This window comes from Chiloscyllium punctatum, chromosome 11, assembly GCF_047496795.1.
Source record: "Chiloscyllium punctatum isolate Juve2018m chromosome 11, sChiPun1.3, whole genome shotgun sequence".
Classification (NCBI taxonomy): domain Eukaryota; kingdom Metazoa; phylum Chordata; class Chondrichthyes; order Orectolobiformes; family Hemiscylliidae; genus Chiloscyllium; species Chiloscyllium punctatum.
This window is the reverse complement of record NC_092749.1, coordinates 4,453,681-4,479,091: the sequence shown is the minus strand read 5'-3', so window position 1 is coordinate 4,479,091 and position 25,411 is coordinate 4,453,681. Positions and strand designations below refer to the sequence as shown.

At 44.6% G+C, this 25,411-nt stretch overlaps 1 protein-coding gene across 4 annotated transcripts in view; it reads right to left on the bottom strand.

The window, feature by feature from the left end:
• Positions 1-3,233: 3,233 nt before the first annotated feature.
• Positions 3,234-25,411, bottom strand: part of LOC140482689 (membrane progestin receptor beta-like) — a 32,738-nt gene continuing 10,560 nt past the window's right edge. For all 4 annotated transcript variants that reach the window (XM_072580211.1, XM_072580210.1, XM_072580208.1 and 1 more), the window contains one exon: positions 3,234-15,342. In XM_072580211.1, the coding sequence (XP_072436312.1) occupies positions 14,248-15,333 (1,086 nt within the window). In that variant the 5' untranslated portion in view covers positions 15,334-15,342 and the 3' untranslated portion in view covers positions 3,234-14,247. The remainder of the gene's footprint in view (positions 15,343-25,411) is intronic.

The following is a 25,411-nucleotide window of genomic DNA, read 5'->3' as shown; positions in this document are numbered from 1 at the left end:
AATGGGGATCAATTTTCAGTGGGTCAGCTGCCTGAATGATTACTGCTGTAATCAAATGCAAGAATGGAACACATTGCACTGAGATAATGTGTTTCAGTCTCTGTTTCTGATATTGATTGAAAGAATGATATCATCTAAGACGGTCTGAAACAGGCCATCTCTAAATGCAGCTAGACTTGGGCGACTTTCCAGCATGGGCTGATAAGTGGTAAGTAACATTTGTGCCCCATAAATGCAAGGCTATGACCATCCCCAATAAGAAACAATCTAACAACCACCCCTTGACATTCAACGCTGTTACTATCACTGAATCTCCCCCACTATCAACATCCTGGGGATTACCATTGACCAGAAACTCAACTGAACTCACCATATAAACATGATGGCTACAAAAGCAGGGCAGAGACTGGGAATACTGTGATGAATAACTCATCTCCTGACTCCCCAATGCCCGCCGATCATCTATAAGGCACAAGTCAGGATTGTGATGGAACACTCCCCACTTGACTGGATGGGTGCAGCTCCAATAACACTCAAGAAGCTTGACACCATCCAGGACAAATCATCCACTTGTTTGGCACTGCATCCACAAGCATCCACTCCCTCCAGCACCAATGATCAAGAGCTGTAGTGTGTACTCTCTACATGGTGCACTGCAGAAATTCACCAAAGATCCTCAGACAACACCTTCCAAACCTACAACCAGTTTCCTCTAGAAGGACAAGGGCAGCAGAATACATCAGAGCACCAGCCCCTGCAAGTTCCCCTCCAAGTCAGTCACCATCCTGACTTGGATATATATCGCCATCTTGTCAGTGTAACTGGTTCCGAATCCTGGAATTCCCTCCCTAAGGGCATTGTGGGTCAACCCACAGCACATGGACTTCAAGAAGGCAGCTCACCCCCACCTTCTCAAGGGGCAACTAGGGACTGGCAATAAATGCTGGACTCAGCCAGTGACACCTATATCCCAGAAAACGAATGAAAGAAATGAATCATTTGCTTTACCTCATTCTTACTGTCAATTGTTTCATGGTTATAAGAATCCACAAGTGTCTGCTGTGCTACTCTCAGGCTTAGCTCCCAATTCCTGAGGAAGGGTCACTGGACCCGAAACATTAATTCTGATTTCTCTCCTCACGTGTTGCTAGACCAGCTGAGCCTTTCCTGCAATTTCAGTTTTTGTTTCTGATTCCCAGCATCTGCAGTTCTTTCAATTTTTATTTCCCAATTTATAAAACTTGATGGATCCCAGAACCCTCACTGTAAATGCTTACTGACAGCACCCACTTTGTAATGGTCTCTGATTTAACCCTCACCTGGGTTTACCCTCCTGCACTTCCCATTATTGTTTCCTGTTATCCATTGTGCTGCTATTGCTCGCTATGCTTGGCTTTGATTAGTGTATCTGTCTGGAAAATTTGATAAATGTTTAATCTATGTGACTACACTTCACTGTTGCCTTAATTCCATTGCTTGTTACTGTTGAATGGATCCATTTTTATGTCCAGGATAGAACAACTTCATCCCGAAGTAGCAAACTTCTGCATAACATGCAAGAAACTGACTGAGGTGGCATGAGTTAATATCATGCATTCCAGTTACTTTAGTCAACACTGGTACCTCTCAGAGAAAGTGAGGACTGCAGATGCTGAAGAGTCAGTCAAGAGTGTCGTGCTAGAAAAGCATAGCAGAGCAGGCAGCATCTGAGGAGCAGGAGAGTTGACGTTTCGGGTGTAAGCTCTTCATCAGGAATGTACCTCAGTGGTACCTCTCAGCCTGAAGACTGTAGCTCCAAATCCCCAATAGAGTACATAATCATGTCTACACTCCAGATTTCTTGAACTGCTGCAGTCCACATGCTGTAGGTAGATCTACAGTGCCCTGAGGAAGGGAATTCCGGGATTCTGACCCAGTGACAGTGAAGGATCAGTGATATATTTCCAAGTCATGATGGTGAGTGGCTTAGAGAGGAACTTACAGGATGTGGTGTTCCCATCTGCTGTCCTTGCCCTTCTGGATGGAAGTGACTGTGAGTTTGGAAAGTGCTGTTGGAAGAGACTTGGCAAGTTATGCAGTACATCTAGTAGACAGTACACACTGCTGCTACTGTCGATCAGCGATGGAGGGAGCAGATGCTTTTCAATGTCGTTCATTCAAGTGGGCTGCTTTGTCCTGGATGGTGTCAAGCTTGAGTGTAATTGAAGCTGCACCCATCCAGGCAAGTAGGGAGTATTCCTGACTTGTGAGCGGTTTGGGGAGTCAGAAGATGCGTTACTCAATGCAGGCTTCCTAACCTCTGATCTACTTTTGTAGTCACTGTTTTTATGTGGTGTGTCCAGTTCGGTTACTGGTCAATGGTAACCCCCAGATGTTGGTAATGGAGGATTTAGTGATAGGAGTAATTGAATGTCAAGAGGTGATGGTCAGATTCTCTCTTGTTGGAGATAGTCATTGCCTACACTCGTGTGGAGAAAATGTTATTTGTTACTTATGAAACCAAGCTTGGATATTGTCCAGATTGTGTTGCATTTGAACACAGACTGCTTCAGTATCTGAGGAGTCGTGAATGGTGCTGAACATTGTACAATCATCTTCTGACCTTATGATGGAAGGAAGGTCATTGTTGAAGCAGTTGAAGATGGTTGGGCCTGTGACACTCCCCTGAGGAACTCCTGCAGAGATGTCCTGAAGCTGAGATGACTGATCTCCAACAACCACAACCATCTTCATATGAGTCAGGTATGACTCCAACCACTGGGAGTCTGCCCCTGACTCCCAGTGATTCCCATTTTGCCTGAGCTCCTTGATGCCACAATTGCTGAGTGTGGTCTTGGTGTCAAGGGCTACCAGTCTCACCTCACCTCTGGAAATCAAATCTTTTCATGTATGCTGTTGTGCAATCTGGACATGTTTCAATGACATTGTCCCTTTGTCCACTTTTCTTGGTCTGTGTTGGTCAGTCTCCCTCAGTGTCTTTCCCTGCACGGAGGTAAGTGTGTTGTTCAGTGTCCCTTCCCCTAAGGTTGGTGTGTGCCGCGCTCTCAATGTCTCTCCCCCGCAGGGATCAGAATGTGTTGGTCAGTCTCCCTCAGTGTCCCCTCCATCCCGCCACCCCACCCTCACTGGGGGGGAGGAGGGGGGTTGGGGAGTGGTCAGAGTGGTTTGGTCGCTATTGCACCATCGATGTAATGTCTGCCAAAGTTCAAACATCAAATAAAGAAGAGACCATATTGCTGAAAAGCTGAAGTTCTTTATCTTGGTGTTGTAGTTAGTGACAGTTTGTTAGTTTTCCATTAATTGAAAGGAGTCCCATCTAACCAGTTAGCTGTCAGCTTCACTGCGATGTCAGTTCTCTTCCCAGCAAACAGCTAACTGTCCGATGTTACAACACATCCTGAAAGAATTGTCAAATCCAATCTGTCACTGCCTCCTCCTCCATCATATCTCAGAGAAACCTAACTAGGAGTTTTTTTAATATAATTTAAAACCACCAGTTCACGTACTCATTCCTCGATCATCCAACTGAATAATTCACTGCAGAAAGAGTTTCAATGTAAACTCAAAAGCAGTTTCTGGGCTGGAATGAGGTTGAATCGGATTCAGGGAGATTCAGACCAATACTTGTCAATGGTGGATTAGCCTAGAGTAGAGGTCATGACCCACCAACATTACAGTACTGACCACTTTCTCCTTGTTTCCATTCTACATGAAATACTTTGCGAAAAGGGAGGCTAACGTTTCTTTATACCTTGCACTGAGGCAGTCACATCAACTTAGACCATAAGACCACAAAAGTGGGAACATGATTAGGCCGTTTGGTTCCTTGACCTTGCTCCCCCGTTTAACAGGATCATAGCTGATCCGATATTCCTCATGTTCACTTTCCTGCCCTTTTCCCATAACCTTTGATTCCCCGACTGGTCAAAGATCTCTCTGTCTCAGCCTTAAATACATGACAGGAACTTTGATTAGATTAGATTACATTACATTACAGTGTGGAAACAGGCCCTTCGGCCCAACAAGTCCACACCGACCCGCCAAAGCGCAACCCACCCATACCCCTACATTTACCCCTTACCTAACACTACGGGCAATCTAGCATGGCCAATTCACCTGACCTGCACATCTTTGGACTGTGGGAGGAAACCGGAGCACCCGGAGGAAACCCACGCAGACACGGGGAGAATGTGCAAACTCCACACAGTCAGTCGCCTGAGGCGGGAATTGAACCCGGGTCTCCGGCGCTGTGAGGCAGCAGTGCGAACCACTGTGCCACTGTGCCGCCCACTTTGCCTCCAAAGGTCTTTGCAGTGAGGAGTTCCAAAGACTCACAACCCTCTGAGAGAAGAATTTCCTCCTCATCTCAATCTTAAATTGGTGCCCCTTAATTCTGAGACTGTACCTCTGGTCTGAGACTCTCCCATGAAGGGAAACATCCTCTCAGCATTTACCCTGTCAAGTCCCTAAAGAATTCTGTATGTTTCAATAAGATCACCTCCTGTTCTGCTAAACTCAAATGAGTTGAGTGCTAACCTGTTTAGCTTTTGCTCATAAGACAATCCCCCCCCCCCCCATACCCGAGATCATCTGAGTGAACCTTCTCTGAATTGCCTCCAATGAAATGATATATTTGCTACAATAATGAGATCAAAACTGCTCACAGTACTCCCGATGTGGTCTCGTCAGCATCTAGTGGGGTTACACAGGAACATTGTGAGGGCTACCACTGGAGCATCAGGAAGGTCTGAATCTTTCAAAGTATAATGAGCACCTGAACATGAAACTACAGACGTCAAGCAAGGGGACAGACCACTTGATAGGCAAGTCGGACATTGAATACAGACAGGAAGATGGCCAATTAATATCAAACCACTGCAGATATTGGCAGAGCACCCAAACAAGCCAATTTTTAAAATAAATCATTGACAGGATGAGAGCGTCGCTGGCCAGACCAGCATTTATCGTCCAACCCTAACTGCCTACAAGAAGTTAAGTGTCCACCACATTGCTGAAGTCACATGTAGGCCAGACCAAGTAAGGAGGGCAGTTTCTTTCCATAAAGGACATTAGAGAGCCAGATGGTTTTTCCGACAATCGACCGTGGTTTTGCAATAAGCATTAGACTCTTAGCTTCTCCTAATTGGGTTGAACTGTCACCATCTGGCCTGGCGGGATTCATACCTGTGTGCCCAGAACATTACCTGGGTTTCTGGAATAATAGAATAATGATGGTGATTCTAAGGTTAAAATTAGATGCAGGAGTAGCCACTCAAACCTGCTCCATCATTCAATGAGATTATGGCTGATATGATTACTGCACTTTCCTGCCTACTCCGATAAACTTTCACAACTCCCCTTCAATTAACAATAACCCATCCCCCTCTGTCTTAAAAATATTCAGACTGTGCATTCATCACCTTTTCTGGGAGTGGCATGAAAATACTCACAGCCCACTGTGGGAAATAAAAATGCTGTCATCTCCATCTTAAATGGGTAACTCCTTGGAGGTAACTTAAAACATCAGGCTTACAATAGTGTCCATCAGTACAACTAAGGGATGACAGTTGTACTGACTCTCACACATCTGTTTGGAAACTGTGTCCTTGCATATTATGTGGCATTTAATGGTCCTTCTTGAACAATATGTTGAGGATCCAACAACAAATAGAGATTAATTTAGGTTGTACACTGTATAATGAGGAAGAGTTACTCAGTAACCTTGGAAAAAGGACACTCTGGGGGAAGATGATCATAACATGATGGAATTTCATCTTAAGTTTTAGAGTTATGTGGTTAAATTTAAATAAAGCCAATTTAGGAGTTAACAGGCTCAATCTGGATGACATAGATTGGAGAATAGATTTAAAGTTATTAGTGAATAAGCAAAGACAAACATTTAAAGAAATAAGTCTTCATGAGTATACATTCCCTTGTAGGACAAAATTTCCTGTAAGAAAGTGGCATATCTATGACAAATTGTGAAAACTGAGGATTGCATGAGATTGAACAAGAAAATTAAAATATTGTCAAAAGAGTAAGTCTGAGAATTTGGACAGTCTTATAAAGAATACCCAAGAGTTAACAGAAAAAAGAGAAAATAGTACATGGCATTAAACTTGCGATAAATATCACAAGAATTGCACAAGCATTTAGAAGCCTACAAAGAGGAAATTACTTGCTTGCAAAAGAAAACAAATCTTCAAAGCAGAGACAGGAGGGATTGGAAAAGAGAAAAAGGAAATGGTAGAGATGTCACAATCTGCTTGGTCTATCTACAAAGCAGAAGATACAAAGTACATGAGGAAGTTCGGGGAACCGTGAGTTTAACCAGAATCAGGAATGTAAAATATGTAAAGTTACCAAAACAAAAAGTACTAGAAAATTATTAGGAATGAGTGGCAACAGATCCCTTGACCCTGGTGGCCTACAGCCAAAGTTGTAAAAGAGGTAGCAGCAGAATTAATGCCTGTTTAGAGTTCAAACTTCCACAGGTTATGAAGTGATCCCTGTGGATGATCAGCAGTAAATGGAACCTTCTATTCAAGAGAAGACAGAGTACAATAACAGGGACAGATGAACCACTGATCCTAATGGCAGTAACAGGTTAATGCCGGAATCTATTATTGACGATGTGATAACAGTACACTTGTAAAGTTATAGACCAGACTGTCAGAGCTTTATGAAAGGGTCTTCATACTTGACAAAAAGTGTGGGACTTTGGAATTTGCTACCACAGAGAGCAGGTGAGGTCAAAACATTGAATGTTTTTGGGAAAGAGTTCAGTCTAATTCTTAGTGCTAAATGAATCAAAGGGTATAGGGAGAAAGCAGGAACAAGGGACTGATTGGATGACCAGCCATGACCATATTGACAGGCAGAGTAAGATCGAAGGGCTGAATGACCTAACCCTGCTCCTGTTCTCTATGCTTCTATAGAATCCCATTTTCTGAAGTCACATTCCTCCAACTACATGATGCCTTGTAACACCAACAATTAGAGGTTTTTGGGGTGGCATATAACTAATGGGTTGGGTAGTGGGAAATAATGAAGGATTTGTATTTAGATTTTCAGAAGTTATCCAATAAGATGCTACATAATTGGCTGTTAAGTAGGGTTAGGGTTCAGGAGATTGGGGGGGAGGAATGTATCAGCAGGGGTTAAGGCTTGGTTAAAAAACTGAGATTGGGCATTGATTAGCAAGGGCACATAAGATGACCGGGGATGTGCAGGACTGTAGGGTTGAGGTTAAAGTCACGTCAGCCATGATCTTATTAAATGCCAGAGCGCACTCAAAGGGGCTGAGTGGCCTGGTCTTGTTCCTTATCAGTATGTTTTTCAGGATGATAGGGTCTCTCTTGTGAAGTGGTGCAAAGCTGAATTCTTGGAACTCAAGTTACTTAATAATATCTAACAATGAGTGAGATGAGGGGACAGAGTATAATATATAATGAAGGTTTGAGATTATACAAATGCAGATGGAAAAGTAAGCTCTGAGGACAGTGTATAAAGACTGTCGAGGGATAGATTAGGTAATTGGACATGATGATAACAGGTGCCATTTAATGTTGGGCAGCATTAATTTATTCATTTTGATAGATAGACTGGAAAAGCAGAATGTTTGTAAAGTTCAGAACCCACTAAATGTTGGCATTCAGAGAGATTTAGATGTTCTTGTACAAAAATTAGAAAGTTAACCGCTAGGGGACAAATAGAAGCTGGCTGAAATACAATTCGAACATTTTCTCACAATGATACGGGAGGTTACACTTGAAGTGCTCAGTGTAGTTTTGATCCTACCTGTTTACCTTAACAAATAGACAAGGCAGGTTCACTAGAATGATTTCTGGGACATGGGGAATTTTTTTTGTGAAGGGAGGTTGAGTGGGCAGCAGACTTGGGAACTGTAGGCCATTCAGCCCAAAGAGTCTGCTTCACAGTAGAGTTGGATGATAGCCTCTGGGGTTTAGAATAATGAGGGGTGATCTCACCAGAACGAATCCAATTCCTAATAATGTCACAAGACTGACTTTGGGGCTTGTGTTTTCACTGCAACAGGCTGCAAAAATGACAGACATGGCTAAATAATCTGGGAGTGGCACTGCCAGATGTTTTTACTGGGCTGTGGTGGATGAGTGGGAGTAGACATGATGTGGATAGGGGTCAGCTCACATTTCGTGCACATGCATTTCACAGAGGCTGCTGGTCAGATAAACCAGTCAGACAGCAGTAATCCAGCTATGGTTGGTGTCAGTTTTACATCAAAGGAGAGTTGAAACAGCTGACAAAGATAGGAATCATCTGCAGCAGCAGCAGGCCATAGCCTAGTGTGACCCAATGTGTGTAATATGCCACGCACGGTTAGACCAAGGAGAAGCAGCTCTGATCATCCCAGATTTGTGTAAATAGCCAGGGTACCATTTCTGTGGGATAACATACCTCTTTACAATGGTCAGATTCCTTTAAAATAGCTACGCTACTCTTTGTGATTGTTAAAAAAAAGGCATCAATGTGTGCAAAAGGTATGTAAATGCACTGGAACTGTGAAGTTCATTACAGCTGTGAAGAAGAACTGTCAAAGGAAACTGTCAAGTTCTCAGGGCAGTTGAGTCAAGTCTTGTCTTTTAACTATTTGAAAAGAAAACTGGAGTTTGAAAAATATTTGCCCTTCAAATTCCTTTTGACATAGGGAACTGGCTTAGAGAGTCTTGACTAATTTCACATCCTCCCATTATTACAGCATGCTGCCTCCCAATTTAACAGTTTGATTGACAGCTCCAAGTGGTTATAGACTCTTTGAAGTGGGCTAGTCAGTGCTGGTTGTTGTAAAGGACTGCAGAGCTGAATCAACTATTGGTGTTACTAGGCATCATGTAGTTGGAGGAATGTAACTCAAAAAATGGGTTTTTGTAGAAATTTTAAAATAGGAACATGTAAAGGCCATTCAGCCCTTCGACCTTGCTTTACCATTCAATATGATCCTGGCTGATCATCCAACCCAGTCCCCTTTTCCTTCTTTCTCCCCCTGCATCTCTTTGCCCTAAGAACTATGTCCAACTCTTTCTTGAAAACATTCAAAGTTTTGGCCTCAATGGCTTTATATGGCAGCAAATTCCATAGACTCACCACTCTCTGGGTAAAGACGTTTCTTCTCATCTCAGTCCTGAATGGCTTACCCTGTGTCCCTAGACTGTGATCCTTGATTCTGGACTCCCCAGTCATCAGCAACATCCTTCCTGCAATTACTCTGTCATCCTGTTAGAATTTTATAGGTCTCTATAAGATCCCTCCTCATCCTTCTGAAACCCTGAGAGTATAGTCCTAGCTGAACTTATTTATCTTCATGGATCAGTCCTGCCCTCCCAGGATTGCCTGGTGACACTTCATTGTACTGTCTCCACAACAAGAACATCCTTCCTCAGATGAGAACAACATTGAACACAACAGTCTCATCAAGACCCTGTAGAGTTGCAGCAAGACATCCCTGCTCTTGTGCTCAAATCCTCTCGCTACAATGGACAACATGCCAGTTACCTTCTTCCCCCTCTGTTGCACCTTCAGTGATTGGTGTATGAGGACACTCAAGTCTCTTTGCACCTCTCCCTTTCTCAATCTATCACCATTCAGAAAATAGAATGCCTTTCTGCTTCTGCTCCCAACTGATATGTTTCTCAATCTGTTCTCCTGCCTTCTTCGCATAACCCTTGAACCCTACTAAGATCTTAACCTATCTAAATTCATATTAAATACATGCAATGATTTGGTATCCACATCCTTCTGGAGCAATGAGTTCCACAGATTCACCGCCCACTTCCTGAAGAAATTCCTCCTCATCTCAGTTGTAAACGGTCATCCCTTTTCCCTGAGACTGTGCCCTTGGCTCCCCCTCCACTGGAATCATCTTTTGCATACCCACTCAGTATTCTGTAAGTTTCAATCAGTTCCTTCCTCATCCTTCTAAACTCCATCAGGTACAGCCCTTGAATCCTCAACTCTCCTTATATAAGTCCTTTATCTCTGGAACCATTCTTGTAAACCTCCTCTGAACAATGCTGGCACATCCTTCCATAGATACGGGACCCAAAACTGCTCACAATATTCCAAATATGGTCTGACCAGAGCCTTATACAGTCTCAGCAGGACAGCCCTGCTCTTGTATTCTAACCCTCCTGAAACAGATGTTGACATTGCATTTACTTTCCTAGCTGCCATCTGAACCTGATGTTAAGAGAACCCTGAACTAAAACTCCCAAGTCCCTTTGTGCCTTAGATTTCCAAAGCTTTTCCCCATTTAGAAAATGGTCTACACATCTATTCTACCTACCAAAGCGCATAACCTCACACTTTGCAATATTGTACTCCATCTGCCACTTCTTTGCCCATTCTCCCAGCCTGTCCAAGTTGTTCTGTAGCCTCCCTGCTGCCTCAACACTACCTGTCCCTCCACGTATCTTTGTGTCATTTGCAAACTTAGCAACAATGCCTTCAGTTCCTTTGTCTTGATTATTAATGTATAATGTGAATAGTTGTGGTCCCAACATTGACCCCTGTGGAATTCCACTAGTCATCGGCAGCCACCCTGAAAAAGACTTCTTTATTCCCACTCTCTGCCTTCTGCCAGTCAGCCAATTCTCTATCCATGCCGGTACCTTGTCCCTAATACCAAGGGCTCTTATCTTATTTAACAGCCTCCTTTGCCACATCTTGTCAAAGGCCTTTTGGAAATCCAAATAGATCATGTCTGCAGCTCTCCTTTGTCTAGCTTGCTCATTACCTCCAAAGAATTTGAACAGATTTGTCAGATTTGTCTCCCCTAGATAACAATGTGCTGACTCAGCCCTATTTTACTTTGCACTTCTAAGGATTCTGATCCCAGCATGATTCAGATGGAGCCTGTCCCATTGGAACAGCTCCCTCCTTCCAATGTCCCATGAATTCAAATCCATTTCTCCCACACCAGTCGTTGAGTAACTTGTTTACCTCTTTATGCATTTGCCCACACATTCAGCCTGTCCAATTCAAATTGAAGCATCTCTGCATCCTCCTCACAGCTTACCCTCCCACCCAGCTTTGTATCACCTGCAAAGTTGTAGATAATACATTTAGTTTTCTCATCCAAAGCATTTTTATTGTGAATAGCTGGGTTCCTAGCACTGATCCCTATGGCACCCCAATAATCACGGCCTGCCACTCAGAAGAAGATCATGTATTTATACTCTTTCTTTCTTCCTTCCAGTCCTCAATCCATGTCAGCAAGGTACCCCTAATTTTTGGCAAAAGTGAAGACTGCAGATGCTGGAAACCAGAATTTAGATCAGAGCGGTGCTGGAAAAGCACAGCAGGTCAGGCAGCATCCGAGGAGCAGGAAAATCGAAGTTTTAGGCAAAAGCCCTCCCCTAATCCCATATGCTTTAAATTTACATGCTAATTTCTCATGTGGGATCTTATTGAATGCCATATTAATGAGTTGTTTGCAACATAAGGAAGTCTATTAATCCTCCTCCCATATTACATGTACATTCTCCCCCTGTCACTGACTCTGCACACCCATTTAACCCCCTCCCACAGTCCTATGTACACTCTCCCCTCTTGTCAACTGTGGTCCATGTAATGGATAGAGCTGTTAAAATTTGCAGCAGATGCAATAATATTAACTTGTACAGTTTCTTCAATGTTATTAATTTACACGGTGGCTAGGGATGCTTGAGTTAAAAAATAAATGAGCATTTTTTTAAGCTGCCTAATTGCTCAGAGACAGTTGAATTAACGCTGATAGATAAAGGGTTATTGTATAATACTCCAGATGTCAGGCTCACACCTGTGATTACAATCTGTGATGTTAATTTTAAAAACCTGGCAATCTATGGGCTAATTCTAAAAGGGTTATTCCTAAAATGACTGTATAATGTTATTCCAAGATTCTTTCTGATCTCATCTATGCCTATCTGTGTCTGAACACAGCTTGTTTGCTTGTAACTGAATTACTAATTCTGGGTCCTGACTGTGTAACTCCTGCAGAAATTCATTGTCATCAAATGCATTGTCGAATTACACAGCTATTTTCCTGTCACTTTACTGAGAGATCAACGGGACATCTCAGAGAAATGGGGGAGACTGGTACCAATCTTTGTTGAATACTCTCCTCATTGTGTCCCCAGTTTCCTGATGGAATTATGGTGATAAATCGGGTGTGATCTGGTGAAAGGTCAGTAGCTAATGAACTGAGTGTAGATTCAGATTACTGCATGCTTGCCAAAAAGAATGAGGCACTAGTCACCAATTTTAACCCATTCTCTGATCTATTCTATCCTGATTGGCTCCTCACAGCTCCCAGCATCATGAACCAATCATCATTATACTCTGTCAACACTCAATGAGGCACCATACCCCCTCATCACCACTAACAGTGAGGCTCAGCAAGGAAATGAAATGATTTCAGAATCTCATTTCCTTTGACAGTGCAACACGCTCTGTGAACTTTCCCTTCCCCTGCTGGTTCAACATTCCGATATATACTTGCACTAGCCAGCATTGTTAATACAGATCATAAATTAAAGACTTACTTAAGATATACTTAAGACTTAAAAGGAGAAATGGGACTCTGACATTAATGTACCCTGCAATTCACTTCACTTGCTGAGTATTTTTAAATTACACAAAGAAATATACAGACAGTCATACATTTCATATAACTCATCAACTCAGATTTCAGCCAGGCATCTCTCCAGGACAGGGACAGAGTGATTGATGCTCCATCTACCCTTTTAAACTGAAAGTAAAGCTTCCTTCACTCTTTTTCAATAAAACACTCCCAGGGCTGGGACAGCACAGGGTTAGATACAGAGTAAAGCTCTTTCTAAAATGTCCCTTCTATCAAATAGTCCCAGGGCAGGTAAAGCAAGGGGTTAGATATAAAGTGAAGCTCTCTCTATCCTGTACAGATCAAACACTCCCAGGACAGGGACAACATGGGGTTCGATACAGAGTAAAGCTCCCTCTGCATTGTCACCATTAAACTCTCTCAGGACAGGATCAGCACGAGGTGAAATACAGAGTAAAGTTTCCTCTACAATATCCTCATCAAACACTCCCAGAACAGGGACAGCACAGGATTTAGATACAGAGTAAAGATCTCTACGTTGTCCCCATTAGACACTCACAGGACAGCAACAGTATGGAGTTAGATACAGAGTAAAACCCACTCTACATTGTCCACATCAAATGCTTCCAAAACAGGTACAGCATGAGGTTAGATATAAAGTAAAGCTCCATATACTCTTTTAAACTAAAAGTAAAGCTACCTCTGAATACTCCCCTTCAAACACTCCCAGGACAAGGATAGCAGAGAGTCAGATACAGAGTTATGCTTTCTCTACACTGTCAGCATTAAACACACTGGGGACCGGTACAGCACAGGATTAGATACAGAGTAAAGCTACTTCTATGCTGTCCCCATCAAACACAGAGGTGGTACGGGGTTAGATACAGAGTGAAGCTGTCTCTACGCTCAACACTGATATAAAGTTAGCCATTTTACCCCCTTTAGGATATCTGAACTTTTCTGGTGACTGTCTGTGCAGAGTTTGCACAATCCTCCCTGTGTCTGCATGGGTTTCCTCCGGGTGCTCCGGTTTCCTCCCACAGTCCAAAGATGTGCAGGATGAGTGGATTGGCCATAATTTCCCGGGATATGTAGGGTAGGTAGATTGGCCATGGGGAATGCAGGATGATGAGGGTAGGGGTGTGAGTCTGGGTGAGATGCTCTTTGGAGGGTCAGTGTGAGCTTGTTGGGCCAGTTGGGATTCTATGATACTGTTGGATGAGAGTCACCTATTCAGTTCTAGCTTTATTGGTGTACTCTATTGCTGCCAGTCTTTCCTGGTACCCTCTCAATCCATTTGTGATGTTCAACTAACACATAGGAGCTTTCCCAAGGGATGGGGCATCTGATGCTGAACTAACTGAGAGACCACCTGGCAGTATCATCACCAGACAGGAGACCCTCACCTTTGCAGGTCAGACAGACTCCCCCCACCCCCATCCCTCACACATGTCCCCTCAGTCGTAGGGACTGCAGTTCCCTCCCGGACAAGACTCCACTAACAAATGAATACAAACAAGACCCAGGGGTTGGCCTGGAGCCTTGAGATCTGCTTATATTCAAATCAAAATCATGAGCTTCTGTTCGAGATCCAGACAAATCCTCCAGGAAACCCAGAGTGGAGACCAGGGCCCACATCCCATCCCTCAGTCCCCTTTCTTGTGCAGCTTGTTTTTGACTATTCTCCTCAGGTAGATGGCTGAGCTGCCACTGCAGGCGATCAGCACGATGAAGTTCATGCACGAGATGTAGACCATGCGCTCATCCCCCCGGGTGGAGAACATCTCCCGCCGGTTGCTGTAGTCCAACAACACAGCCTCCAGCTGAGCTAGCGTGCAGAGGGACAGGAACACATGGAAGATCTGGTGGCCGTGCCCCACAATGTCGAACCTTCCCGGGAAATACTTCTCTGGCACTGGGTAAGAGAAGAAGCCGGAAGCGATGACAAACAGGATGATCTGCCAGGTGTGGTACCAGACAGCATGGTCAGTGCAGCCCCGTACCCAGCAGGTGGCAATCCGGTGGACAATGGGGCTGATGTCCAGGAGGTAGGCCAGAAAGGCGGGCACCATCTGGCACACCTTCCGGGTGATAGGGTAAGGTCGCTGGAAGTGGACTTTGGAGAAACAACAGCCCAAGCAGGAGAGCCAGCCCAGGATGGCAGCAATGGGCAGGAAGAACGGGTGAATCACCTGGTGCCACTCAGGCTCCATGCAATAATAGTAATGTGCCAGGGCACTGCCATATTGGTAAGCACCCACACCCACATAGTCCAGAAAGTAGAAAGAGTAATGGGCAAGCTCCGACTTGGACTGGAAGAGATGGGCTAGCACACTGCAGGACAGGTAGGTCACACAGGCAACCACGAAGAAGCAAAGTGGGAGGCTGTAGACGGTGGGGAATGGCGAGGTTGTCTCCAGGAATGCTCGGAAACGGACCACAAGCACCAGAGCAGCCAGCAGGTGAGTCCAGACATTGAGTGCCTCATTGTGTTGCTGGAAGAGGCTGAGAAGGTAGTATTTCCAATCCTGCTCCACCTGCCGATAGCCACTGTGGATGTAAGGCTCCCGGAAGAGCATGGGCACGTCATTGTCAGTCACGGTGCTGGGCACCCTTGGTAGAATCTCCTCCAGGATGTGCTGGGGGTTGATGGTGATGGCATTCAGTCTCTCTAGGATACCACCAACCACATGGCTGCCAAGGGAATTCTTCAGTTTCATTTCACAAACCATTTGGACCACCTGACAGAGAGAAAGAGATAAACAAACAAATTTAAAATGACCTGATGACACACCCACCTCGATAACCTCCACCTGATGCACTCCCCAGGTCCCCCAACCCATTCCACAAAGATTCATTGAATTCATTACTATTTGGGTTCATCATTACGTTGCTCATTCTGACTGTTTAAGACCATGAGACATAGGAACAGAAATTAGGCCAGTCAGCCCATCAAGTCTGCTCTACCATTCAATCATGGCTGTTAGGTTTCTCAACCCCATTCTCCCACTTTCTCCCCACAACCCTTGATCCCCTTGATACTCAAGAACCTATCTATCTCCATCTTAAATATACTCAATGCCCTGGTCTCCACAGCCTTCTTTGGCAGTTTCTCCTTATCTCCATTCTAAAAGGTCTTCCCTTTACCCTAAGGCTGTGCCCTCAGGTCCTAGCCTCTCCTACCAATGGAAACATCTTCCCAACATCCACTCTGTCCATGCCATTCAGTATTCTGTATGTTTCAATAACATCCCCCCTCATCCTTCTAAACTCGATCGAGTATAAACCCAGAGCCCTCAAACATTCCTTATGTGTTAAGCTTTCCATTCTAGGGACCATTCTTGTGAACATCCTCTGAACATGCTCCAAGGCCAATACATCCTTCCTGAGATGTGGGGCCCAAAACTGCACACAATACTCCAAATGTGTTCTGACCAGAGCCTTATAGAGCCTCAGAAGTACATCCCTGCTTTTATATTCAAGTCCTCTCAAAATAAATGCCATCAATGCATTTGCCTTCCTAACTACTGACTCGACCTGCAAGTTTACATGAGAGAATCCTGGACTAGAATGCCCAAGTCTCTTTGCACCTCAGACTTCTGACGTTTCTCCACATTTAAAAAATAGTCCATGCCTCTATTCTTCCTACCAAAGTGCATGACCTCACATTTTCCCACTCTACCTGCCACTTCTTTGCCCACTCTCCTAACCTGTCCAAATCCTTCTGCAGTCTCCTTGCCTCCTCAATGCTACCTGTCCCTCTACATATCTTTGTATCATCTGCAAACTTAGCCAGAATGCCCTCAGTTTTTTTATCTAGATCGTTAATGTTTAATAAAGAGTTTAACCAGCATTGCCGATGTCAATCCCACTTTCCTGCCAAATTCGACATCTTCTTCCATTTATTTAAATGGCAAACCCGTTCCCTCAACAAAAGCCATTTTGTGCCAGTATGTCAACAGCATCAGATAGAGGCCATTCTTTCCCACAGCCTGCTCCATCAGTGAGGACCTGGTCTTAGCATCACCTCCATCCAGCTTTTGTTCTATGTGCCTTCACAATGAGAACCTACCCTGGTCTTAAGCACTTCCTGCAAGCGTCATCACCAGCACTGTGGGAGAGAAGGTTCCAGATTTCCACACCACTCTGTGTGGGGTGAAGTTCTATCCAATATGGACTACCCAAACAGAGGAAATTGTCTCCCTGTCTATGCTGATTATTTAAAGCACCTTATTCTAAAAACAAAGAACTGCCAATGCTGGAAATCTGAAACAGAAACAGAAATTGTTGAAGAAACTCAGTAAGTCTGGAGAAAGAAGCACAATCAACATTTTGAATCCACTGACCTCTCTTCAGAACAGAAAGCACTGGAGGAAGTGATATTTCTCCTGGTAACAGAGATGGTGAGGGGAAATAAATAGGGGACATGGAGATAGTAGCTGGAGAGATACTGAAACAAAGGGTGAGGCAAACAAACAGATGGCTAATGATAAGCCAAGAAAGAGACCTAAGTGCTGAGTGAGTGCTAATGAGAAGTGTACAGGGTTGAAACTGGGTTTGGTTGTGGTGGGAGTAACCACGTAGGACAGAATCTCATGGTGTGGGAGGTGGGTAAAGAACATAGAGGAGGATGTTCATGCTCTGAAATTGTTCAACTCAGAAGGCTGCAATATACTGTGGTGGAAGATGAGATGCTGTTCTTCCAGCTTACAACGAGGCTGACTGGAGCACTGCAGCAAGCCCGAGGTAGAGATGTTGGGTGTGGTATCACAGTAGCGTGTGACAGGCAACTGGAAGTTCAGGGTCATTTCTGTGGTCAAAACGTGGGTGTTCTGCAAAGCGGTCGCCCAGTCTGTGATTTGACTCCCCATGCAGAGAAAACCATATGGTGAGCAATGAATATAGTGGACAAGATTGAGTGAAGTGGAGGAAAATTGTATGTTACAGCCTTCAGGTCTCAACATTGAGTAGAACAATCTCAGAGCATGAACTCCCCCCTCTATATTCCTCAGCCTCCTCCCACACCCCAAGGTCCTATCCTGTATGGCTTACTCCCAGCACAGACAACCTGGTTTCAAACCTTTCCACTTCTTGTCAACATCCCAGTGAGCAGTTATCTCTCCCCCTCTCTTGGCTGATTATCAGCTAACTCTTCCATTAACTCCAATTCTTTCTGTCCACATATGTTGCCAGACCAGCTGAGTTTCTCCGACCTATTTTTCCAATCAACCTGCTCAGAGATGTTATGACACACCTCTGGAGTAGGTGGGACTTGAACCCAGAACTCCCAGTCTGGGGTAAGGACACTACCACTGAGGGTCTTCTGAGTTTCTCCAACAATTTCAGTTTTTATTTAAAAGTCCTGCATGGGATCACTACTCAAGCCAATACAAGAATAATCTCTGCAGCCCATTGGTACAACAAACCTTCAGCCCACTGTAGCATTTTGGTGAGTCTGTAATTTGTCCTTTCTGTTAGGGTGGTGTCCAGAATTGAACAGTGACTCCAAATGTGAACAAAGCATAAGATAACTGATGAATAACTTGCTCCCCTTGAGATCATGAACCATTTAGATTATGCTCTGTATGAGCATCAACAATCACTTGAAGCTTAGTGATCGTCCGCAGCTCTGAATCTGTTGCTTTGACGAAATGTTTCCAGTTTCTATTTCTCAGATTCTAAGTAGATAACCTCACACTTCCCCATATAATATTCAATTGGTCAAAATGTTTCTCATTTAGAATCATAAAATCCCTACAGTATGGAAACAGGCCATTTGATCCAACAAGTCCACAGCAACCCACCAAAGAGTATTCCATTCAGACCCATTCCCCTACCCTATTACTTTACATTTCCCCTGATGAATGTACCTAACCTACACTTTACTGAACACTATGGACAATTTAGCATGGCCAATCCACCTAACCTGCACATCTTTCAACTGTGGGAGGAAACTGGAGCATGCAAAGGAAACCCACACAGAATGTGCAAACTCCACACAGCCAGTTGCCCAAGGCTGGGATCAAACCTGGGTCCCTGGCACTGTGAGGCAGCAGTGCTAACCATTGAGCCACTGTATTGCCCTGGTTTATTTAAACTGCCTACATTCCTCTGTAACCCCCACCCGACACGGTGGTATCAGTTCACTCACATAGTCATCCTTCCATCCAGTTCAGAAGTAAATTTTGACAAGGTCTGACTCACCAGATCACTGGAGAGTTACACACATCAGCTTACAGTGTGATAATTCACTCGGTGACAGAGGTCTCTCCCTTCCTGCATTACTGAGAGCCATCTCCCAGGAGATTCTGGCAGGTACAGGTCTTATGAAGATGATTCCTTGCCCCTATGGCTCTGTACATAACTCCAAAACAATGGGTCACCTGAGACTATACCTCCTGATGTCGCTGCACATCTTCAGCTCTTATAATTGTGTAAATTAAGCAAGAGTAGGCCATTCAGCCCATTGACCCTGCTTCGCCATTCAATATAATTGTGGCTGAATTCCACTTTCTGTCAGCCCTCTTTTTACCTTGACTCATTCAAAAATCTCTTTACCTCATCCTTAAGTGTACAGTATTCAGCAATGCTGCCTCCACCACTCTCTGGGAAGGGAATTCCACAGACTAATGACTCTCTGAGAGAAGAGATTCCTCCTCATCTCCACCTCTTTATGGTTAAACAGTGTCCCTAGTTCTAGACTATTCACCAATGAGGGGAAACATCCTCCCAACATCCACACTGCAAAGTCATCTAAGAATCTTATGCATTTCAATAAAGTCATGTCTCTTTTTTCTATGATGTGGAGGTGCCGGTTGGATTGAGGTGGACAAAGTTAAAAAGTTAACTAGTTATCTGATGAAGGATCAGTGCTTCAAAAGTTTGTACTTGCAAATAAACCTGTTAGACCATAACCTGCCATTGTGTGATTTTTCTCTTTTTTTCTAAACTCTAATGAACATAGGCCCTGCCTCATAAGACAAAACTGACCTTCTTCTCTGGAATGAGTCTGGCAAATTTTCACTGAATTGGATCCAATACAAGTATATCCCTCTTTAAAAATAATGGCTAAACCTGCTTCAGATACTTGAAGTGCACTCTCGCAGAGTGCGCTCTCATAGGGTGGCACAGTGGCTAGCACTGCTGCCTCACAGCACCAGAGACTCAGATTTGATTCCAGGCTCAGGTGACTGTCTGTGTGGAGTTTGCACATTCTCCCCGTGTCTGCGTGGGTTTTCTCTGGGTGCTCCGGTTTCCTCCCATGGTCCAAAGATGTGCAGGCCAGGTCAATTGGTCATGTTAAATTGCCCATAGTGTTAGGTGCATTAGTCAGAGGGAAATGAGTCTGGGTGGGTTACTCTTTGGAGGGTCAGTGTAGAAGGGCCTGCTTCCACGCTGTAGGGAATCTAAGATGCCTTGTGCAGCTGCAGCTTTGCCTCCTTTCATACACATTTTGCAATAAGCGTTAATATTCTATTTCCCTTCCTAATCATTTGCTGTACCTTTAAAGGTAACCTTTTATGATTGCTGTACAATGACAGGATCCCCTTGTACTGCAGTGGTCTGAATTTTGTCTCCATTTAAATAATAGGTTGCTTTTCAATCTGACCCCTCAAAGTGCACAACCTCATTTAGTCCCAAATTAAACTCCACCTGCCAATATTTTGCTAGCTCACATAACCCCAAGACATCTGGTTTAGGGATATTTCAGGTGGGTTTGAGTGTATGTTGTGGGGTCTCATTGGCAGGACTGATTTCTCTAAGAAGGCTTTGTAAAATTATAACCAAGTAGCCTATGGTGGGGTGGGGGGTGTTTGGTGATCCCACCTGTCGAGAGGGGGGACCCAGAGGACGGCACCTCCTCATTGGGCACAGCCTCGCTTGTTACACTCACCCAAGGCCCAGGATCACCCTGGCACCTAGGCCTGATTGAGGGAGTAAGGGAGCAGGTATTGTAGGGTAGTGGGAGGTCAAAGGGGAAGGGGTTGGGGGAGGGGAGGTGGCTGGGGAGGGGATCAGTAGCCAAGGGGTGTGAATAGCATTCAGTGGGAGTCATTTTGTAAGGTTTTAACAACAGGTTAGATGGAAACCCAGGATGAGCGACCAAGTTCAAATCAGTGACCTCACAGATAAACTGTAAATTTATTGGCTATTAATAGCTACGATAGAGTCATTGAGATGTACAGTATGGAAACAGAACTTTCGGTCCAACTTATCCAAGCCAACCAGAAATCCTAAATTAATTTAGTCCCATTGCCAGCAATTGACCCATATCCTCTAAGCTCTTCTTATTCATATACCCATCAAGATGCCTTTTAAATGTGGCAATTGTACCAGCCTCCACCACTTCCTCTGGCAGCTCATTCCATACATGCACGACCCTCTGTATTAAAACATTATCCCTCACGTCCCTTTCAAATCTTTCTCCTCTCACCTTAAATGTATGCCTTCTGGTTTTGGACTCCCCCATCCCAGGGAATAGACTTTGTTTACTTACTTACCCTATCCATGTCCCTCATGATTTTATAAAAGTCTATAAGGTCACCCCTCAGCCTCCGACGCTCCAGGGAAAATTGCCCCTGCCTATTCAACCTCTCCGTATAGCTCAGGCCCTCCAATGCCGGCAACATCCTTGTAAATTTTGTCTGAACTCTTTCAAGTTTCACAACATCCTATAGCAGGGAGACCAAAATTGCATGAAGTATTCCAAAAGTGGCCTAATCATTGTCCTGTATAGCCACAACATGACCTCTCAACTCCTATACTTAATGCACTGACCAATAAAGGCAAACACACCCAATATCTTCTTCACTATCCTGTCAACCTGGGACTCCACTTTCAACCTGGGACTCAACTATGAACCTGCACTCCAAGGTTTCTTTGTTCAGCAACACTCCCCAGGACTTTATCATTGAGTGTATAGTCCTGCTCTGATTTGCCTTTCCAAAATGCAGCACCTCAGATTTATCGAAATTCTATCTGTCACTCCTCAGCTCATTGGCCATCTGATCCAGATCCTGTTGCATTGTGAGGTAACTTTCTTTACTGTCCACTATGCCTTAAGTTTTTGTGTCATTTACTGACAATACCTCCAATGTCCACATCAATATCATTTACATAAATGACAAAAAGCAGTGGGCCCAGCACCAATCCTTGTGGTACACCACTGGTCACATGTTCCCAGTCTGAAAAGCAACCTTCCAACTCTCCATCTCTGTCTTCTTCCTTCAAGCCAGTTCTATATCCAAATAGCTGGTTCTCCCTGTATTTCATGCGATCTCACCTTGCTAACCAGTCTACCTTTAGGAACCTTGTCAAACGCCTTACTGAAATCTATATAGATCATGTCCACAGCTCTGCCCTCATCAATCCTCTTAATTACTTCTTCAAAAAAAATTCAATCAAGTTAATGAGACATGATTTCCCATGCAAAAAGCCTTGTCTATTTACACTGTCCATGCCCCTCATGATTTTATAAACCTCTATAAGGTCACCCCTTAACATCAATGCTCCAGGGAAAACAGCCCAGCCTATTCAGCCTCTCCCTATAGCTCAAATGCTCCAACCTTGGTACATCCTTGTAAATCTTTTCTGAATCCGTTCACTAGGAAGGAGACCAGAATTGCACACAATACTTAAATTCACAGATTATCCAAAACAAGGGAAATGAGCTTGCAGCACAGATTGAAATTGACAGGTACAATGCTGTGGATATCACAGAGACGTGGCTGCAAGTGGATTAGAGTTGGGAACTGAATATCCAAGGATACACATCACATCGAAAGGAAAGAGGAGGTGGGTTGCTCTGTTCGTAAGGAATTAAATCGTTAACAAGAAGCAATATAGGGTGAGAAGGTGTAGAATCTGTGTGGGTGGAGTTGAGGACACAGAGAGTTATGTACAGTCTGTACTCCCTGATGGGAGCTACGTACAGGCCTCCCAGCAGTAGTCAGGATGTGGGGAAGAAAAGAAATCAGAAGATATAAAGGGTAGGTAAGAAAGGCACTATTACTGTAATCAAAACAGAAGTTGCTGGAAAAGCTCAGTAAGTCTGACAGCTTCTGTGAAGAGGAATCAGAGTTAATGTTTCAAGTCGGGTGACCCATCCTCAGAACTCGGATTGCTCTCCACAGCTATTGCCAGACCTGCTGAGCTATTCCAGCACCTTCTGTTTTAGTTTCTGAGTTACAGCATCAGCAGGTCTTTCAGTTTTTATTTACTATCATAGGAATCACAGGGACTGGGAAAATCAGTTTTTTTAAAATATTCCTTCATGGGCTGAGAGCATTGCTATCTAGGCCAGCATCTATTGCCCATCCCTAATTTCCCAGACTGCAGTTAAAGGGGCACTCACATTGCTGGGGGTCTGGAGTCACGTGTAGGCTAGACCAGATAAGGATGGCAGTTTCCTTCCCTACAGGACATTAGTGACCCAGATTAGTTTTTCCGACAATCAACAATGGATTCATGGCCATCAGTAGACACCTAATTCCAGATTTTTATTGAATTCAACTTCGCCACCTACCATAGCGGGATTTGAACCCAGGTTCGTGGAACATTATCGTGGTCTCTGGATTAACAGTTCAACAATAATACCACTAAGTCATTGCCTCCCCAGGGTTGGTAGCAGATCTCAAGAAAAGAAATTTGTGGAATGTCTACAAGATGGTTTTTGGAGCAGCTTGTGGTAGATCCCACGAGGGAACAGGCAGGTCTGGATTTGGTGATATGTAATGAAGCAGACATGATTAGGGAGCCTAAAGTGAAGGGAACCCCTCGGGGTCAGTAACCATAGTATGATCACATTCCCCCTACAGTTTGAGAGGGAGAAGCTGGAATCAGATGTAAAGGGATTACAGTTGAGTAAAGATAACTACAAAGACATGAGGGTGGAGCTGACCAGAATTGTTTGAAAGAGGGACCCTGGCAGGGAAGATGGCAGGCTAGCAATGGCAGGGGTTTCTGTGGGTAATTTGGGAGGCACAGCAGAGATTCATCCCAAGGAAGAAGAAACAAACTAAGGGGGGTATGAGACAACCATGGCTGATGAGGGAAGCCAGGAAATCAGCATAAAAGCAAAAAAGAAAGCATACAATATGGTGAAGATTAGTGCATAGCCAGAGGATTGGGCAGCCTTTAAAAATCAGCACAGGACAACTAAAGTAGCAATAAGGGGGGAGACAAGATGAAATATGACACTGAGCTACCTCATGAGACATAAGAATGGAAGACGTTTATTTTAGACATCTAAAAGGTATGAGAATGGCAAGGGTGGATATTGAACCACAGGAAAATGAGGCTGGAGGAATAGTAACGGGGAAACTAAGAAATGACAGAGGAACTAAATAGGTACTTTGCATCAGTTTTCACAGTGGAAGATCCCAACAGCATACCAGAACTTAAAGAGAATCAGGTTGCAGAGGCAAGTGTAGTGGCCAGCACTAAGGAGGAGGTACTGGGTGAGCTGAAACGTTTGAAGGAGGATAAATCACCCAGACCACACCCCACCACCCCCCTCCCCCCCACCCACCCCCGAAGAACTATCCTCAGGGTTTGAAGGAGATGGCTGAGGAGATTGTGGAGGTATTGGTAGTGACCTTTCAGGAAACATTAGAGTCAGGGAAGATCCCAGAGGACTGGAAAGTAGCTAATGTAATAACTCTGTTTAAAAAGGAAAGAAGGCAGAAAACAGGAAACTAGAAATTAACGACACGTTAACATGCCTTTAAACCTCAGTCATTGGTAAGATTTTAGAATCTATTACTAATGATGAGATTGGCGTACTTGGAAGTGCCTGCCAAAAAAGGGTGGAGAAAGTGAGGACTGCAGATGCTGGAGATTAGACCCAAGAGTGTGGTGCTGGAAAAGCACAGCGTGTCAGGCAGCATCTGAGGAGCAGGAGAATCGATGTTTCGGGCAAAAGCCCTTCATCAGGAATGAGGCTGGGAGCCTCGGGGGTGGTGAGATAAATGGGAAGGGGTGTGGCTGGGGGAAAGGTAGCTGAGAGTGAAATAGGTGGATGAAGGTGGAGGTAAAGGTGATAGGTCAGAGGGGAGGGCAGTGCAGATAGGTGTGAAGGAAGATGGACAGATAGGACAGGTCATAAGGACGGTGCTGAGCTGAAAGTTGGAACTGGGGTAAGATTGGGGGAGGAGAAATGAGGAAACTGGTGAAGTCCACATTGATGCCCTGGGGTTGAAGGGTCCCGAGGCGAAAGATGAGGCGTTCTTCCTCCAGGCGTTGGGTGGTTAGGGTGTGGTGATGAAGGAGGCCCAGGACCTGCAGGTTGTTGGCAGACTGGGAGGGGGAGTTAAAGTATTCAGCCAAGGTGGGGTGGGGTTGGTTGGTGTGGGTGTCCTGGAGATGTTCTCTGAAGCACTCTGCGAGTAAGTGTCCTGTCTCCCCAATGTAGAGGATACTGCATCGGGAGCAACAGATACAGTAGACAATGTGTGTGGAAGTGCAGGTGAACCTCTGATGGATGTGGAAGGCTCCATTGGGACCTTGGATGCAGGTGAGGGGGGAGGTGCGGGCGCAGTGATTGCAATTCCTGCGGTGGCAGGGGAAGGTACCAGGAGGGGACGGTGGGTTGTTAGGGGGTGTGGACCTGACCAGGTATTCGCAGGAAAGTGGATAGGGGTGGGGAGGATAATATCACCTTTACCCCCACCTCCATCCACCTATTGCACTCTCAGCTACCTTCCCCCCCAGCCCCACCCCTCTCCCATATACCTCTCCACCCCTGAGGCTCCCAGCCTCATTCATGATGAAGGGCTTTTGCCCAAAATGCTGATTTTCCTGCTCCTGACC